This window comes from Fringilla coelebs (assembly GCF_963513975.1).
Source record: "Fringilla coelebs genome assembly, chromosome: 15".
NCBI lineage: Eukaryota > Metazoa > Chordata > Aves > Passeriformes > Fringillidae > Fringilla > Fringilla coelebs.
Window position 1 is genome coordinate 18,953,087 of NC_140041.1, and position 13,068 is coordinate 18,966,154.

The window sequence follows — 13,068 nt, forward strand, 5'->3', positions numbered from 1 at the left end:
TTCTGGGAACAGAAGCTGAAGGGGGGTTCTTAATTGCCCTGCAGTATGGTTAGTAAGCTGTTCTGAATGGGTTTAGGAAATGTGCCAGTCTTGGAACATTGATAGTGCTGACAGAACTGAATTGGTAGTGATACTGGCATGACGTTTCTAGCAGCAGTTAAGTTGTGCATGCATATATGCTGTGGAGTTGAAAAACTGTGATATACGGAGATCAGGTGTTAGAAAAGTCTAAGTGAAAATGGGTTTGTACTCACAACAGTGTGAGTACCTGTGAATGAAGGTGTAGTTAGGAGTGAATTTTGCTTGCAGTTATTGATGAGCAAGCTAAGAGGCAGCTGTGTATATAAAGGTGCATGAAAAAACGACACAGGACACTTGGGAAAAAAACACCCAACAAACTGACATGTTTTGTTTCGATTTCAGTCTAGAGTATGATTTGTCCAAGCGTCAAGCATTTTCCCATACAAGCCAGGATATGACAGAAGACTGCAATTGCAATCAATAACCCTCTTAGTAGGAATTTAGTGCCCTAAACATGAACAAGAAAATGCTAATCCCTTTTTCCATATCAATCTGTTTTACAGCACTAAATTTGGGAAAGAGGAAAGATCACAGCACAGATAAGTGGGAGATCAATGCAGTGCATTGTGTACCAGTGTGTGTGGTACAGATCGCTCAGAAATCTACTCCGTTATTCTCACAAATATTCTCTCTGTTGTGTGGAATAGTGAAAAGAATAACATTTTCTTCTTCCCTGTCACTCTCCATTAACTTCTAGAGATGACAGGTGCTATTACATTACAGTCAAGACTCTTGATACATTTCTAAGTCCCACCATATGGAGGATGGTCTAATGTACATATTATGTTAGGGTTACACGGACTCTATTTTTATTAACTAATGGTGGCAAACGTGGAAACAGTGCTGTCTCTTGCTTCAAATAGCCATATTTCAGTAGGTAATGAGAAATATCAGCATTAGTACACCTGTTTATTAAGAAAACATATTAATTCCTACTGCATGTAAATAATACATTGCTTCTCTGTGTGACAGAGGAGATGATGCTGCTGCATGCATGTTTTCTTTGCTCTACCTGCCTAGGAAATAAACAGAAGTCTGGAAGGGGAAATGGAAATATTACCACTGCAGAAGTATAATTACTTTGATGCACATGACGATGTAAGATTCTGTAATAAGGTGTCTGACAGTGACTGTGCTTTTCTGGCAACAGATAAAACACAGGATAAAAAGAAATACTCAGCTACTCTGCCTCTGTTCAGGATTATAATCCTGTTTGGATGTGTTTAGTACTGTTCAGATCTGTTGCCTCTCTCTGAGTATGAGCAATGGGCTCTACAAGTGTGCATGGAGGAGCTGTTTTGAGCCGAGTTTCTGGCTATTTGAAAATGTTGGCTGGCCGGTGAGGCAACTCTTGCACACAATTGATTGGAGACTGTTAACCTATGCTCAGAAATCAATATTCACTTAACACCACATTTTAACAGACAAACGCAGTACAAACTAACAGCAGTTACACAGTGCATACATTTACATTCAGAATAAACAGGTTATGAGATGGTGCTTGGCAGAAGAGGCAGATGGCGCAAGTGGCTGGAAGGTGACAATGGTAACTTGAATATGGGGACAGAGATAAGGAGATTCTTGCAACTGTATGTGCCAGGGTTTGTGGTCAATGCCCCTTCAAGGAGCCAAATGTATTCTCTAAGGGTTACAGAGAAGGTTTGTCCTGAGGCCTATCTTCTTTCGCTAGATAAGCCTAAATCTACTGGAGTTGAGTGCCATTTATCTTGAACGCCAAAACACAAGTGTGTTGCTAGCCGTGATAATGGATTATGTGTGTATGTTGAATCAACAGAATGGAGCCTAAACTCTAGTATAGTGTTCTTGATCTGGACTGGTATTTTTCATATACTTAAACAAATGGATTTGAAAAGGGAACTGAAAGTAATCCAGAGATGGTGTTTACTGGGGACTTCACATGTATATTTATTGAGCTTTACTTGCAACCCACCCTGAAGCACAGGCTTCTAGTCTTTAGGATGATATTCTCTATGCCTTCATAGGCTTGAGAAACGGATACCAACAAAACTCATTAAGCGCAACAAGTCCGAGTGCAAGGACCCACATCTGGTTTGGGGCAACCTTCAATATCCGTACAGTGGGGGAGTGAAATGGATTGAGAGTAGCCCTGCAGCAAAGGACTTGGATACGTGGCTAGATGGAAAACTAGACATGACTTGGTAAAATGCACTTGCAGCCCAGAAAGCCATCCTGCAGGCTAGGCTACATAAAAAGAAGCATGGCCAGCAGGCTGAGAGGTGGTTCTTCCCCCCTACCCCAGCCCACCTCCCCACCCGGAGTTCAGCATTCCAACTCTGCGGTACCCAGTACATGACAGACGTGGACCTGTTCAAGCAGGTTCAGACGAGGCCATGAAAATTATAAAAGGGCTAGAACTCCTCTCCTATGAAGAAAGGCTGGGACAGTTGATGTGGCTTGGCCTGGAGAAGAGAACACTCTGTGGAGACCTTTTTGTGCCTTTTCAATACATCAGGGGGGATGACAAGCACTGAGAGAAACTTTTTTTCCAGGGTCTCTAGGGACGGGATATGGAACAACATTTTTAAACTGAAGGAGGGTACGTTTAGATTGACTATTAGGAAAAAAATATTCCCTGTGAGAGTGGTGATGCACTGGCATAGATTGTCCAGAGAAGCTGTGCTTGCCCCATCCCTTCAAGTGCTCAAGGCCAGGTTGAATGGGGTTTGCAGCAACCTGGTCTAGTGGAAGGTAGTCCCTGCCTGTGGCATGGGGGTTGGAGCTAAATGATTTTTTAAGGTCTCTTCAAAACCAAACCATTCAATGATTGTATGCCTGAGGAGGAGCTTCAGATAGTGGGGTGGTTGAAGACACTGTCAGATCATCCCTAGAGTCAGAAACCAAATTCTGAAAGAAATCAGACCTTTGATTTAACCTATTAAGCTGGAACATTAGCCTGTTACTCAGAATGTGTACACAGCAGAAGCAATGGTGAGAACTGTACCTGCAGAGCTCACTGCAAACTGACAGGGGGAAAGTGGGGTGCAAGTATGTGGGAGGTTTCCAGGGCCTGCCATTCTGGGTTAAGGGCATTCCTTTTGTCTGAAAGCCTTCTGTTTCCCAAAGATAAATCTGTATTGGGACATGCCTGGATATGGAATAATATTAATAATATGGGAAGGAAAGATTCCATTTGTGCCACATTAATGTGGGTTAAGCAACAGGGGCAGGAACAGAGCCAGAGTAGGCCAGGAAGTAGCAGCTCCAGAAAATACAGAGGAGGCCATAGGCATACTGCTCTGTTTGGAGCTGTCTCGTTGTGTCTTCCCTTCAGCCACCTAGGAAATAAAAAGGAGGGATGAATCCCAGTTAGACACATTTATGCTCAAATTTCTGGCTGCAGAACCTCTGGTTCTGAGCACTAATGTGAGACTATTGAAACTCCTGTGGCCAGACATACAGCCTCCTATTTTTGCTTGTCTGTGGAAGGACTAACTTAAAGCAGAGTAGTCCAGTGTTCTGCATGCACATGGCATCCCTTGGTTTGATGTCCAAAGTCACAGATCCAAGGTTTTTCAACTACTGTCTCTAGGCTACTTGACTTGCTGCTTTGTGAAGGCAACAAAGCATTGCGTACCTGGGACATTGCCGAAGAGAGAGATGTGCTGGCACTGTCTCCTTGGAAGCTTAGGGAAGATGCATAAAATAAGTCTTCCTGTCTTTCTAGAGCTGTCTGCTTCAGGTGCATTTGAGACCAAATGGTATTTTCTGCAAACAGAAGTAAAGTAAGAGTCTTACTGTGCTTTTCTTGTGCACATCTTGGAGTCTAGTGAGCAGAAGTCTAAAGAAGCTATTTTAGGAAAGGCACTCACAGGCTGTGTGACCTTGATTTAAAAAAATATGTATTCTCTGTTTTGTGAATGGCCTGCCAGTTTGTGGGTTTACTTCTGAGACTAAGCAGACTGCAAAAACAGTTTGAACTGTACTTGAAGACTTTTGGGCCCCTCTGTGACTTTCCTAACTCTGTATTTTGTAAGGGGCAGGTTTGTAGTATCTCGGATGAGATGATTAAATTGTAGATGTGTCTATAGTGCTGGGTGTAAGGCTTTTGTATACTGTAGGAGGCAGGTTTAAATATTAATAATTTATGTAATGATGCTATTTTCTTTTATATCCTTTTAAAGCTTTTACAAACATAAAATATTTAAATCTCATTAAGGTATGTTGCTAAAATGCTAGGGAAATAAAAGAAATACAGACTTAGGATTACACAGTTGCATATAACAGGACTTTTGCAACTGTTATGCTGAATCTAGTAACAGGCTGCATCAGGACTCTGCTTATCTTGACTGAGTAAATGAGGGCTGGGGGTGAGTACAGAAACAGAGGATGAGGAGGGAATCCTGACCCCATAATCCTGCACAGATGTGGTTACTCAGCAACCTATGGATACAGCATGTCACACCTCCCCTTGGTGATGTTTTTGCAGTGCCCTTCATTTGAACAATGTTTGGAAATAGCTTCAAGGGTGTTCGAGATGAACAGAAATGTTGCCAAAAGATACAGAAACAGTTCTTAGAGCAGATCCAGGCTGGTCCCATAGGTTGCAGAGGAGATCATGGAGACATTGCAGAAGATAGAACTATACACAAGAGCAGTGCAACACAGAATCTTGAAACCACAGGATTTAAATTGCTCTCTGCTGAGCTGTTTCTCTGTGATGTGACTGATGCTTACCAAGGCATTTGTTGCTCTCAAACATGCCGAGTATCTGGTCACACTTCTCCTTCTGGTTGCCGCTGTTCTCACATGTACACCACAAGGAAACCTCCACACTGGAGTTACTGACATAGTTGGGTGTCATGGGTGTGCCTGTCCCAAACCCCCAGATGAAAGAAGCATTATGAATCATGTTATACTGAAGGAAATGCTGCCCTAGAGGCAGAAGTCTTCCATTGTGATAAGCGTGGTACCCAGGTGAGGTCAGGAGTGCCAGCTAGGTGGCCCAGGCTCAATGAACCTACTTGAAGTCTGCTGAGCTGTGAGGAAGTTTTGAGATTGCTACCCCTGACACAGGCACTCTGAGATGTATTGAGAACTGAAGCTGGTGCAAGCATTAAATTGTGACGTGTACACAGCAGAAGCAATGGTGAGAACTGTACCTGCAGAGCTCAGTGCAAACTGATGGGGGGAAAGCAATTTAATGATGCAAGCATTAAATTGTGAAGGATTTTTGTTTTAGGATGTGAAGGACTTGCGTGGACTCAGCTGACATATGGCAGCAAAAGGTACTCTTGCTTCTTATGTAACTGGAAACACTATGTAGCCAGGTGTCTTTTGACAAACAAACACCCCACACCTGTAGTGTGCCACTCAGGCAGTGTTCATTTAGCTCAAAATTAGCAGAGCCATCTGGAAAAATTGAAGGTATAGTCTAGGTTTACAGCTTCTGAGGTACTGCTGCTCTTTACATCCTCTTTTGAGCTACTGAAAATGTTTTAGTAGGTTGGTAGATAGTAAATAACTAATACCAAAGATGACCTTCCTTCTAACAGCTGGTAGTCCTATGTTCTGGCTGGCTCTGAGAACATAGTGCGCACAATACTAACAATCCATCAGAAGTCTAAAAGTCAGGCAGTGATGGAATGCTGTGTTTAATCACTGCTGTGATGGGATGTAACTCCAGCATTAGGAATGACAATGACTTAGCTCACGCAAGCCCACAGAGCGCTGTTGCTGAGGCATTTGGAGTGCTTTGCATCAGCGGATGATGCAAAGAGGCATACAGACATCTCTGGCAAGGATGGGATAAAGTACAGCAAAAAATGCCATGGAAGAGCTCTCTTTGGACTGCATTTACCTCCGAGGCAAGGGAGAGCACTAGCATCCTTTAGTAAGGCATATTCACCAGTATACTGACTGCTACCTCCTGCAGGAGACCAGAATGGTCCTTCACAGCATCAGAGAGTTCCTGCAAGTTTGTGGCCTGAAAGCATCTACCCTGTATTGTCCTGTGGATATGACTTACCGATCATCCCCATGTAAGCCTGCAGGCATGCAGCATGGTTGTGCAGAGAGCAGCCATCTGGAGACATGTCTACAGGTTGACAATTTTGTTGGAAGTCAGCCAGTCGGGATCTGTAAGAAGGAAAATGAGACCATCAGTGTCAATGTTGTTCTCTTGGAAAACATCCTCTGCTGCCTGACCTACTTGCAGATATGGTCTTCTAAGCAGGAGTCCAGAAGCCAGAGGCAATTTGGTTTGGTGTTATACTGGAAAGAACAATCAGGAACAATAGTTTTGCGGCGTCTTTCTCCACAGAATTCATCTTGACATGGACAGAACAGGATCCTTCTGGTGAAATCCTCAGGAACTTTCTCAAAGAAATTCCTTAGCCCTCTGTGGCACTTGCGCCGGTCACACACATCCTCACTTCCTGCTCCCTTGGTGCAGATAGAGGCATAGTCTGTGCGCAGACGAAAACACTTCTTGCTCAGATTACAGACATGTGTTGCTCTCAGACATGGATTTGTTGCATCTCCTGCTAACTGTGAGCCTATAAAGCCAAAAGAAACACAAAAACCATGAAGCAAGTCTCCAGAAGAGATTCTGTATGGAAGCAGGAGTACTCCTTCCTTGATGGTCAGATTTAAAAAATCAAAAACCACAACGCAAACCAGTCCTTCTATGTGCCTGCAGTATGACACTTCAACTATAATAGTTACAAAAGAGTATTTTTTTATTGGTTCACAGTAGGGTGCTTGTTTCAGAATACGGATCATTGTGGGTTATTGCTGGTTTCATGGGCCTGGATCTGTGGCTTTATTTACGCGTGATAGGAGTGACAAATTTAGGCAAGTAGCTAGAGCAGGCATTCCTCCGATTAAAGAGGCCATTTTACCCCAAATTGTTCTTAATAATCTTCAACCCATGAAAATATAAGAGAGGGCAGCATTATATCATGTAACCATTAAAATTCTTACCTGATACCAGAGCTGCCAGTTTATTATAATCTGTCTTCCAGTGTTCTTCATTTGCTGAATTCTCGTAGGGAGAGGTCTCCAAATTGAGATAACCTAGGCAAGATACAAGATATTTAATGCAGTGGGAGATGGGAGAAATGCTTTATGACCAGCTTTATTTGTTTGTTTGTTTATTCTTAAAATGGATAGTTTTCTTATTTATGCCTGGTTCTTTCCTCAGGCTGGATGTCCGAAATGCTCTGTCTCACTCAAAGCCAAATGCCAAGAATGGTTCTTCTGGAAATGCAAAGCTAGTACTGTATAAAACCCTCATTACATTTTGTCCAGCTGGAATTTGGTCTATCTAGTCATTTGTATTTTTCAGCTTCAGTAAGTGTGAGGAGCTGAGCAGCACAGGCAGGCTCTAGTGGGAGGTCAGGTAGAAGCATCCCACAAAAGAAAGCAGCAGAATACTTAGGGATGCTATGGCAATACGTGTCATAATATCATGTGTTTTCAGCAATGGACAGACAGGACCATTTTGAGGTATTTTTCACAGCACTAAATCTAACTATCTCAGTGTAGCTATTTTTGTCTCTCAGGTTTGCTGGTGTATTTGAAGGGCTGGTACCATACCAGATAAGTTTTCTCTGCTTATCAAACAGAGTAGTAATGAATTCTCTTTACTAGGAGATATGGTTCCAGAGCAATTACCTACAGTGCTGAAAAGTGGACTTTCACGGTTGTTTTCACCTAGCGGGTGGGGGTAAGCCTTACTAGTACCTTGTAAATTTATATTACTTCATCTCACCATCTGTCATGCTGGAGTGAACGGTCCAGAAAATGCGTAAGCAGTGCTCCTGTCTCTTCATGCGCCGGTGACACTTGCAGTGCAGCAAAGAGCTGTTCCCAAGGTCAAGCTCTGCATTCAGACATCTGACCCTGCTATCATGATTCAGTGAAAGGAGGCGAGTCTTGGCCAGGGCACAGCTTTCCAGGGTCCTGTATGTGGCATTGCAGGTGGAGTCAGAGAGACATAGCTGCTCTGCCATGACACAGTCGCTGCTGGGCAGAGCCATGAGGTCTCCTGATCGAGTAGAGAAAGGACTGTTAGGACCGTAGTCAAAATGGCCAAATGTCAAATGCCACAAATGCCACACAAGCATCTTGTCATTGTGCAGGGATTCTGTCTTCAACAAGGACTCCTTGCAAGAAACAAAACTGGTTGGGATCTTTCATGTGGAGTAGTTAAGGGACAAGAGTTGTCCCCATTTAGAAAAAAAAAGGATGAGTATAAATGAAAGAGGGAACAAAAGGTTAAATAAAAGCCTCCATAATAATTTTGTTCAACTTGGCTGGGATCCGGGATTGCTCTGTATTTTGGGGACTAGTAAATCCCTGTGAAACCTTGGGATTGTTGAGGCCTGCTTTGAAGAGGCTCTTCTATCTGGGCGCTGAAAACCACAGTGCAATAAATACCTAGTAACACCATACTATGTACTGTGAGTCAGTACTGCTGCAATTACTAAAGTATATGCTGGTCATTAAGAGATGTACCAAGAAAACCATTTATAGGGCATAAAAACAACTACTTTAATGAGCCTGAAGACTTAAGAATGTGTATTCTTTGCATAATAAAATGAATCTTTAACAATGGATGCAAGTAGCTTCATACAGAAGGGCTGATATGCAGTCAGTTAGAGTACATAGAGCCCAGTCCCTAAAATCCCTGCCAAAAATCCAGATGAAGAACCTCATGAAGTTCAACCAGTCCAAGTACAGGTGCCCGCACCTGGGTGAGGGCAAACCCAGACCCAAGTCCAGACTGGGAGATGAACTGAGAGCAGCCTTCCAGAGGAGGACTTAGGGATTCTCAGGGGTGAGCTGGTCATGTGCACTTGCAGCCCAAAAAGCAAATATGTCCTGAGCTGCATGAAAATCAGCATGGCCTGTAGATCGAGAGAATAGGTTCTGCCCTCATGAGACCCCACCTGCCGTGCTGCCTCCAGGCCCGGGGCCCTCAGCACAGGATGGACACTAACTTGTTAACATGGGTCCAGAGGAGGCCCAAAGTTACTCTGAGGGCTGGAGCACCTCCTGCTATGAGACAGATTGAGAGAGCTGGTGTTATTCAGCCTGAAGAAGGCTGCAGGGAGACCTCCACTGGATCCCCTTTCAGTACTTAAAGGGGACCTATAAAAAAGAAGGGATAGCAACTTTTTATACAGGCAGATAGTGATAGGATAAGGGGGAACAGTTTTAAAATAAAAAATACAAGATTTAGATTAGATATTATGAAGAAGTTATTTACTCAAAGGGTGGTAAGGCCCTGGCACAGGTTGCCCAGAGCAGCTGTGGCTGCCCCATCCCTGGAAGTGTCCAAGGCCACGTTGGATGAGACTTGGGGCAACCTGGTCTAGTGGAAGGTGTCCCTTTCCATGGTAGGGGGGTAGACCAAGATGGTCTTTAAGGTCCCTTCCTGCCCAAGTCTTTCTATAATTTTATGATTATGTTGTTATGGGTAGATTAATTCAGTCTGCAATCTTCATTTCTGCAGTATATGAATCTATGTTTACAGTACAATTACAAAGAAGTCTTGAAACAAGACAGTTTCCTAATAAAATTTATATATAGGCTGGTATGTTCCTTCCCTTCAGGTCAATATTCTTTGGCTGACTTTTGGAAATGGCTGTGCTGAGCCTTACATCTACCTTTATGTTCTTTGGGTACATCATGTTACTTATCATTCTCTTGTTCAGCAGGTGCAGTAGTACTATTTCAGTCTGCCATCACTATAAATTAGGGGGAAATCTTGGTACAACTCATATTGCCCAGTGTACCATCTGTAATTTGTTCTCCCACTTACTTCATTTTCGCTAGCATCATCAGTTTATTTGCTGCAAGCAATAGAATGCCAGCCTGCTTCTCAAAATTTCTACTTTCCCTACAGCTCAGTATTATGGATGTGGCACTTAGTGCCATGACCTAGTTGAACTGTTAGAACATGGGTTGGACTCGATGATCTTAAAGGTCCCTTCCAACCTAGAAATTCTGTGATTCTGTGATTATCTAGGTACCTTTGTCTCACTTGTACAAATTTCTTTGTTCTTCCAGCAACTTACTGTACTTTGTAATTCATCTGGCTCTTACATAGAGACTTGATGACTTTCAAACTCCCTGAAAAATCCCTCATCAGGAATCCTTTGTATCCAGCACAGTGGGTTCAGGTGAAGGTGCTCTAAACCTCAACTTTAAAACAGTCCTCCCCTATACACATCATTTACTGTCTGTGCATTGTTATAAGCCCTGAAGTTTGGCAAGTTGTTTAATTTTTTTTTTTAGTTTTGTCTTAGTAGTCCAGTAACAATGTGAAAGCTAATTCTTTCCTAGATCTGTGGCCTAGGTTGCAGAACATGTTAAAGATGTACGTGTATGGGAATCCCATCTGTAGTTAGAAAAAAAAGTTAAAAGGTAATAACCAATTAACACGTGATTATTTATACCTTAGAAAAAAATGGATAGGTAATACAATACACCTTTATTCTCCCTTTTCAATGTCCTGTCATATAGATACATCTATCTTGTTCCCCCTGGTGCACCATGTCCTTTAAAGAGATGACAGTTACAGAAGGGAACTTTTCCTTTATCAAACAGAGTTACCAAAGAAGCATTGGCATTTGGACACGGCAAATTGTGGGAAATCTTTTGCAATCGTGTGGCTGCTAGTGTCTACTGTAGTGTAAGTGCAGCAGCCCATCTTTTAGCAGTCAAAAAGCTGCAGCTTTTTCTGAGTGCAAAGCACCCCTAGACAGAAGCTAGGAATGCATCAGAGCAGTTTCTAATTTCCTTATTCCTAGTCACATCAACCCTGAAGACTGAACAAGAGATGAACTGGGTAAAGGAATAATTTCATTCCTGAGCTCTTGTCATTTGGCAGTAGTAGGAGGCAGAGTAGAACAATCAACTGCATCTCTGCAGGAGTTCCTTGGATTGGTCTTCGCAAACCGAGCCTAGTCTCAGAAAACTATGAGCCCTAAGCGTTTCAGAAGGCGAATGAATGAGAGGTAGGTATCAAAAACTGCTCTGGGCGAAGGCAGCGATAGCGCGGCGCAGCCGGGACCAGCTCAGGCGTTGTGCCCATCCGGCCGCATTGAGGGATCGGCTCCCGGCATCTCCTCTCGCCTTCTCGCGCCTTGCCTCCAGGGCAGACGGTCCCCTCCCCAGAGCGTCCCTCCAGTTTGACCGCAACCACACCGGAGGTTCCCCGTTCGGGCCAAAGCAGCAGCCGCCTTTCCTTTGAATCGCGAATTCCTCCCCGCAGCTGGAGCTGGCGGCCGGGAGAGCCGCGCAGCTTTTGGGAGCGCCGTGCTCGGGACGCGCTCCGCGCCCGGCCGGCATCGGGGGAGCGGCGGTCAGCCCAGGCGACCGCGACGCCGGCGCCGCCCCTGCAACCCGCGGCGAGACCGGGGTGCGAGCGATGCCGCTGTCTGCCCGCCGGGAGAGGAACGGGGTCGTGCCGCCCTGCCCAGCCCGCCCCGCGCCCCGGGCGCTGTTACCGGCTCGGGAGAGAAGCAGCCCCAGGAGCAGCGCCGGCCCCATGCTGGCGGTCAGTGCCTCCGAGCGCCGGGGCCGCATCTCGCGTGCTGCGCGGCCCCGCCTCGGTGCTGCTGAGCCCGGCCCGCCCCGTCGAGGTGCGGGCCGCGAGCACCGCCCCCCACCCGCCCCAGCGCGGGTCCGCGGCCCGCCCGTGGGGACCACCGCGGGCGGAGAGGCCAGGCAGTCGTCGGGCAGGTGTGAGATGGGGCGAGTGACGGGGGTCTTCCCGTGGCCGCTGTCCCCAGGGCGACCGGGAAGCCACTGAGCCTAGTGTCGGGCAGTGTAGGGACGCTTCAAAAGGGGCGTTTTGGAAGGGGCTGCCCAAGGCGTTTGTTTATTGATTGATAGCTTCAGTACCGAGAGCAGAGCTGTGACTGGCACCCTCGGGGGCCTATTTGGGTAAAGGACAGTAAGTCTCCAACTTAGGAGAGTCTTCTTCACTCTGGAGGGATTGTTCTTGGAGGATACAGAGGCAGACTGGCTTTTGGGTAGATTCCCCAAGTGATTCTTGGGATGGGATGACTGAGCTTGTGGGTTTTTCCTTTTGGCTTTGTCGTGAAGGCTGTTATTTCAGTTTCTTACCTGGTGCTGGCTCTGTCTGGATTGAGCTGCTTGTCTGCAGCCACACAAAAGATAGCATTTCTGAGAGCCCATATGGCATTTAGGCAGCTGTGCTTCTTTTGAACAGATACTTCATTTTAATTTGCATCCTAAAATCAAATTAACCAGTGCAAAAAAGTTACAGTCCAACACATGCACATCAAACATTCGTATATGAAAATGGGACAAATGTTTTTGTAAGTCTGTTGTTTGCATAAATAGAGAGACCTACCCCATCTGCCTGAAAACCCCAACAGAAAGGGTAATAACTGTGCAGATACATTAAGTATTCAATGTATATGAATATCTAATTCAGTGGTGCCCTCGTCTTCTTGAGTTTTTAAGAAAGATTAGTCCTCCTGATTACTGCAAGGAACTGGTGTGAGAATTCTTCTCCGTGGAATTTACTGTATATCACCTGTATATTAAAGCAAGTAGCAGTTCCAGTGATATGCTAGACATTTCATCTCGACATCCATGACTGCCACAGCCAGTGAAGTGTGGACTTTACCAAGGAAGTACTTTGTTTGCTGTAGGTGCTGAGTTACTTAGTTGTACTTTATTTTGTATACTGTTAATCTTAGGAAGATTACAGCATGCTGGTGCTTCTGCTGCTTTTTTTCAGGATTTGACCGCTACAACCCTTCTTCAGTCAAAACCAGAGCACATTGGGAAGTGCAAAGGATGCTGAGTCTTGGCCATTTGTCGGGAGTACTATCAGAGAACTACTGGGGGAGGTAGCACAGAGGAGGGCTGAGCAAACATTTCTGTGCCTGGGCTAATATTTACAGCACCACATTCTGCTCTTTACAGGGCTAGAGACAGACAGCAGACATTCACAGCTAATAG

At 44.8% G+C, this 13,068-nt stretch overlaps 1 protein-coding gene across 1 annotated transcript; it reads right to left on the reverse strand.

Moving 5' to 3' along the window:
* Positions 1 to 3,263: 3,263 nt before the first annotated feature.
* On the reverse strand, positions 3,264 to 11,622 carry GFRA3 (GDNF family receptor alpha 3; the record flags this gene model as incomplete). Its single annotated transcript, XM_084216021.1, has 8 exons — positions 3,264 to 3,398; positions 3,698 to 3,828; positions 4,798 to 4,932; positions 6,089 to 6,198; positions 6,272 to 6,617; positions 7,045 to 7,137; positions 7,835 to 8,110; positions 11,580 to 11,622. 8 exons carry the CDS (start codon positions 11,620 to 11,622, stop codon positions 3,264 to 3,266), a joined length of 1,269 nt encoding a protein of 422 aa, XP_084072147.1.
* Positions 11,623 to 13,068: the final 1,446 nt, after the last annotated feature.